The sequence below is a fragment of the Oryzias latipes genome, chromosome 12 (assembly GCF_002234675.1).
Source record: "Oryzias latipes chromosome 12, ASM223467v1".
Lineage (NCBI taxonomy): Eukaryota > Metazoa > Chordata > Actinopteri > Beloniformes > Adrianichthyidae > Oryzias > Oryzias latipes.
The window spans coordinates 30,295,076-30,301,186 of NC_019870.2; the positions used below are offsets into that span (position 1 = coordinate 30,295,076).

General features: G+C 46.9%; 1 protein-coding gene across 1 annotated transcript; it reads right to left on the reverse strand.

Moving 5' to 3' along the window:
- Positions 1 to 390: 390 nt before the first annotated feature.
- On the reverse strand, positions 391 to 5,468 carry cdk9 (cyclin dependent kinase 9). Its single transcript, XM_004086584.4, has 8 exons — positions 5,335 to 5,468; positions 5,097 to 5,210; positions 4,765 to 4,846; positions 4,324 to 4,414; positions 3,554 to 3,720; positions 2,518 to 2,689; positions 1,031 to 1,179; positions 391 to 962 (listed from the first exon to the last, which is right to left on the reverse strand). The coding sequence occupies exons 1-8, from the start codon at positions 5,373 to 5,375 to the stop codon at positions 597 to 599; spliced, it is 1,182 nt and encodes a 393-aa protein (XP_004086632.1). The 5' UTR covers positions 5,376 to 5,468; the 3' UTR covers positions 391 to 596.
- Positions 5,469 to 6,111: the final 643 nt, after the last annotated feature.

A 6,111-nucleotide genomic window follows, 5' to 3' on the forward strand; every position in this document is an offset into this window, starting at 1 on the left:
ATGGAATAAAGACGTCGCGTTCTGATGCCGTCACGCTAAACGGTCTCATCAGAATCCAGCCGGGAATACACAGACCTACAACGGTCCTGTACTGCGGTCTGGCTCAGTCAACCGTTTTCCGGGTCGTTGGACCCAATTACCTTCAGGGGTTTCCATGTTTACGTGCTTCCACATGTAAACAAACACGTTAGTTTTCCTTCTGGCTCAATTGTAGAACATGCCACAAACCATGAATCCAGGTAGCTCCTCCCCCTCCTAAACATCCCAAAGGAACAATGACGGCGTTTAAGTCAAAAGCTCAGAGGGTTTAGTGTCTGCGGCTCTCATCGTCACTTCCTCTCTAACCGACTCACACAAGTAAAAACCACTTTCCTGCTTTGCATTCAGACGTTTCCATAAATGTTCACGATTGTGTTGCTTTATTACAAAGAACATTTGAATGAAAACAATCAGTTCAACTGAAAAAGCTACCAGATTCTGGATAAAGGAGCATTTCTGTCCGTTTCATTCCTGATCCCATAAAACCTGAACGTTTGATCATAACTGGCCTCACAGCAGAGTCTCCGGTCAAACTCGGTCCAAGACGTCCAGTGGGGCTAAAAGACTCGGTCGAACTCCGTCTGACTGGTCGTGGCCGGGTTTCGGTTCTGGTTGGGCTGCTGTTGGGGGATGTGCCCCCTCCGTCTGGGCGGGGCCAGGTACTCAAACATGGACGTGTTGTGAGTGGACAGCATGTTCTTGAGGTCTGAGGGCATGGGGTCGGACCAGAAGAAGTCGTGGTTCAGGGCGTCGTCGCTGTCTATGCGCTGAGCCGGGTCCAGAACCAGCAGCTTGTCGATGAGATCCAGGGCGTAGGCGTCCTTCACGTAGGCTTTGAGGCGGTCCTTGACCTTCCTCTTCTGGCCTTTGGGAAGCTCCATTTTCTGGTACAGTTCATACTTTTTGTCCACGCCGGGCCACACCTGGAGAAACAGAAATGATTGACAGCGAGCTGCTGCAACGCAGAGCCCCGCCCCCAAAGACCACTCGCCTCTGCAGTGATGGAGCCACACAGCTGGCTGATCAGGGTGAGCTGGTGCTGCTCCGTGTTGCCTTGCATGATGGGACTTCTGGTCCACATCTCCGCCATGATGCAGCCCGCCCCCCACAGATCGATGGGGGGGCCGTAGTCGCGCTCCCCTGCAGGGAAGGAGAACAGGAACGCGATTGGTTTCCTGTTGAAGCCGTCTGCTTCTCGACTCGTCAGCCTCTAAAGACCCGTTTCCCTGACGACCACGACGTTTTCAGCCATGTAACCTGAAACCCGCGTCGTTTTCCGGAACCGTTTCTGCAGGAGTCGGGGCCGCAAAAAGGGGCCATGCAGCATCTGGGTCGCATAGGAGCCCCAAACCAGAGCTGTGAAAAGTATTTACAGTCCGCATTTTTTAATTTTACAGCTGTGCACATATATTTACATGATCAGTGACAGACACTCCTCATGTCTGGAAGACGACATTTCTATTAGGTCTGGTTCTTCTTGTAACAAGTTCAAATGTAGAAACCGATCTACGTCTGAAGTACTGAAGCAGAAAGTGTCCGTTAAAACCTTTTGGTTCTCTTGTTTCTTCACTCCCAGCTCAGTCAATCCTCCATTCTGGCCCCAAACCCTGAATCCAGTCACGTCACTTTTTAAAAAAAATCATTTCACAAATGAACGACTGGAGTCGCGTCGTCACCACGCATAATATTACTACTAAACACTCTCCATAGTACTGCTTCACAGTGATACAGCACAAGATGGTTACCGGTCCATAAACGCACAGGAAGCTTTAGGCTCCAACATGTGTCACGGATAACCGGATGAATAACCGGACCTCTTGGTGTCGTTGACCCGGATCTGTTTTCTAGACTGCAACGCTGGATTTCTACCAGACATCCTGAAACACTGAGCCGTGTCCAAACACGGCTTTTATTTCTGATCCCCGATCCACACGGATCCCTGCCATGGTCCGGCACACGCGTGTACAGTGGCGTTCAGCGGTACCGCCGTGACCCAGTTTGAAGGCTTGTTGTCCTGGCGCCGTGGCGGGACAAAGACGCTGCTGTCTGTCCCAGTGCGACGGGCTGGTAGCAGCAGGGAAGGTGGTAAAGCCGGACATCGTTGCTCCGTTTTTAAATATTCTTTTGTCGTTTCCCAGATGAACCAGAAGACTTCCTGGATCTGGGTGGTTTTTTACAATGGGAATATCGTGAGTTCAAAGGTCGGTAATGTTTAATAAATAGACCTCGATGAACAAATGCTTGGATGTGATGTGTGTACAAGTACTTAAATATATACTATGAAGGCTTTTTTCTTGTCGTTTGGTCCCATCTTTCTTTTTTTGCTGATCTGCTGCAGATTTACTTTCCAACAACATAAATGTGAAATCACCAAGACAACAGCAGGAATGTTCCGTTTTTGCACAAAGCCCTGAAAGACGACATTCTAATGTTTAAATTCCACGTTTCCAGCGTTCCTCAGCGGTTTGCGGCGTTTACCTAACAGCAGCTCTGGAGGTCTGTACCACAGCGTGACCACGCGGTTGGTGTAGCGGTTCCCCTGGCTGTTCTTAGCCAGGCTAAAGGCCCGGGCCAAGCCAAAGTCTGCCAGCTTGAGGACTCCGTCTCTGGTGATGAGGACGTTGGCGGCCTTCATGTCTCTGTGAAGGATCTGAGAACATGGAGGACATGCCGATCAGGTCTGTTCATCAGGTAGGGTTCATCTAGGCCAGCCTGACTGTAATAATGAAGCTGTTACACTAAAACACGACAAACTACAACAGCTGGGGAGCCGTTCCTGTGTTTACGCTGCTGTGTGTCGTCCCACCAACAACAGGTCGACAAATGTTTCTACTACAAAAGCCAGGAACTCCATAGATGGTGGACTCTGACCTCATCTGTTCATGAAAACCAGCAGCTGATCTGAGACTCAAAGTGGAAAAGCATCAGAGTATCCGTGCCACAGACATGATCTGTTCTTCTATTGACTTTATCCACTAGAATCAGAGAAAAACGTAGAAAAGTATGAAATATTGACAAAAAACAGGCAACAAAAACTCCCATCACCCACAGCGGGAGGCTGAACTTCTGCCACCATTTCAATTGTGATGTCATGTTAAACTGGCCCTGCCACAGACTGGTGACCTGTCCAGGACGCCCCCCGCCTTTGCCCACACGTGGCCGGGATAGGCTCCAGCAGCCCCGGGACCCCGAAAGGGACAAACGGCAGAAGAACAATGACCGACTGAATGTTAAACCATTTTATTTTGCATTCAAAATGTTAAAGTTCTTTGACTTTTCCAGAAGGTCTTTCAAACTTTTCAAGGACCTAGAAATGACATTTTCCAAAACCTTTCCAGGTTCTTCATGACCGTATGAACCCTGACCCACGGCCTTGCAATGCTAGTAATGTGTTGGGTGAAGATTTTTAAATAACCTTTTCAGCCTCAATACTAACAACGTTTTGCTTTAGAACAAACGGAACATTTCAGAGTTACAGTCCAAGTGAAGTTGGAGGCCAAAGTAAGAACCCCACCTTGTTTCTGTGGATGTAGTACAGCCCGTTGAGGAGCATCTGCATGACCTTCTTGATCTCCGCCAGCGTGAACTTCACGTTGGCGTTGCTCAGCAGCCCGGCCAGGTCGTGTTCACAGAAGTCAAAGACCAGGTAGATGCTGCCTTTATATCTGTTGAACTGAGTAGCTGTTGCAGGAACAACAAAGAAACGTCAACCAACACACCTCAGGATTACGGCACACACCATGACCCAAAGTATGAACCCCTACACATCTGAGGTAGTGCAGGGTCAGGGGGAGTTCAGACTGGAAAGGTCCGGTCCAGACCCAGTCCACTAAATTTGGTCCAGATCAAGTCCTGAACTTTGCCTTTGGTCTGTATTCAGGCTGAATTTCAACCCAACTTTTCTGATTCAAACCAAACCAGACAAAACCTCACAGCAGAAGATCTCTTCAGTCATTGGCCAGGAATTGCGAGGGCGGGGCAAAGCAACGAGAGAAAGAAGAATAGAATCATTTTCACTCCTTGTTGGGATAGTTCACTGATTCAAACTTTATATTTCAGTTTTGAACGTCTGTATCAACGTCAGGTTAAACACTTTGGTTGGGTGGAGGCGTACCGATGTAAAGTGTTGCCAAGACAACGACTAAGAAGGAACGCTGAGAAGAGTTTATGACGTACCGATTGTTGGAAAACAGTAAGAAGTGATGTGTGTCACGTTAAAGGTTGCTCTAAAGAGTGAGTTGCTGTGTCCCGGACCGCTCTGTCAGACATTGAAAACATACAAACCTTTGGTTCTGCAGATCTCGATCAGATTGACCACGTTCTCATGTTTGAGCAGCTGCAGGATTTTAATCTCCCTCAGAGCTGTGATTGGAAACTGAAATACAGAACAGAAGCTGCTTCAACAAGTAAACTTCCTGGTACCTTCAGGAAGGATTTATTGTTCTCCAACCATGTTAGAAGACAGACGTTTCTGTTCTCCATCCAGTCAGTCATTTGGTTTAGATACAACTCTTATTTAAATACAATAAACACTGTTTTAGGGACAGACTGCTCTTTATTCACTATCTTTTATCAGTAAACAGAGCTCGTCTGTGAAGTGAAACAAGTAAAAACCAACAACTATGTAACGTCATCCCAACAGGTGTCTCACGTCACTTTTCTTTAGCACACGCTCATCATCATCATCATCTCCTTCCTCACACCAGCCCCTCTCAGATCTCTCACCCCTTCTTTCTCATTTTCCATCAGCACTTTCTTCAGAGCGACCTTCTTCCCCGTCGTTCTGTGTTTGGCTTTGAAAACCTCCCTGTAGAAAACAAACGTTCAGAAAACACAATCACGCTTTCCTAAATGACACGTTTGTCATAAAACACTCTTTACTCTCTTCTTCCGGTTCGGAAGAACACAGAACTACAGCCTACATAATGTTTTTGGACCAAATCTACAAACAATTTCCCACAATCCACCTCGTCACCGGATGCAGAACACCGACGGAAAGCAGCTCTGAATGACAAACATTAGCTAACAGAATGACTGCAGACCCACAGAAGGCTCACCCGAAGGTTCCTTGTCCGATCTTCGCCATCTTTTCGTACTTGGAGAACTCGTCGCAGAAAGGGAATTCCACTCCGTCGTAGTATTTAGACATTATGGCGGCCTCCCGGTCGGGCCTTGAGAGGATAAAACACACCATTTCAGAACTTTTACACCGTGACAAAACATATTTCGAAGCGAAGAGCGCTGGTAAAACACACAAAAATGGGATTGAATTCGCTTGAATGCCTTAGTTCTTACTTTTCAGCCGCACTGGCGTTGCTTGTTTTGTCTCGTTGCATCCTGAAGCTCCGCGTCTTCTTCTGTCACACATGGACGCTGCCGGCGGCTTATGTAGCACTGCTGCCCCCTACAGGGCTGGAAGCGCACTGCTGCCCCCTACAGGGCTGGAAGCGCACTGCTGCCCCCTACAGGGCTGGAAGCGCACTGCTCCTGTTTGTTCTGGGTGGTCAGGAGGGTTCGCACCGGAAACTGTGTCCCTCACTTGTGTAAAAACCAGTGTGTGGGACAAAGGCTTAAAAATGGTGACATACATCCACTGGCTGATAAAGTGGCTTTACATCCTAGTCACCGTTCTCCCTCTCTAAAAGGATAACAGTCAAGATTTTCTCATTTAAAAACACAATATTGGAATAATAAGATTGTTGTTAAATTTTTTGGTGACTTTCCTGGATTTGTAATTGAACCTGTAATTCATTTTTCATTTATAGTGTAATTGAAAGTATTGTTTGTAGAGTTGGACATCTACAGATGAATCACAGTATAATGGTGGTGACTTTAACTTTAAACAAAAATAGAAACCTGAAAACCCTGCATCACACCACAGAAAGCGCTGTTTGAGTTGCTGCATCATAAAATATGGGAAACAAGCTTTTCTCAGTAATACTTGTGTTTACAGTACAGTATTTTTGAAATTCCATGCACATTTGTTAAACATTTCCCAGGCTAAGTCCTTCCTCCACAAGATCAATACTGACACGCAAAGTGATTAAATCTGATTAAATCTCCTTTAAGGTG

Coding starts and splice junctions, on each gene's coding strand:
- cdk9 (XM_004086584.4), bottom strand. CDS start 5,375: ATGCAACGAGACAAAACAAGCAACGCCAGTGCGGCTGAAAA. Junction 4,847..5,096: donor ATCGGACAAGGAACCTTCGG/GTGAGCCTTCTG, acceptor TGTTTTCTACAG/GGAGGTTTTCAAAGCCAAAC. Junction 963..1,030: donor GTGGCTCCATCACTGCAGAG/GCGAGTGGTCTT, acceptor CTGTTTCTCCAG/GTGTGGCCCGGCGTGGACAA.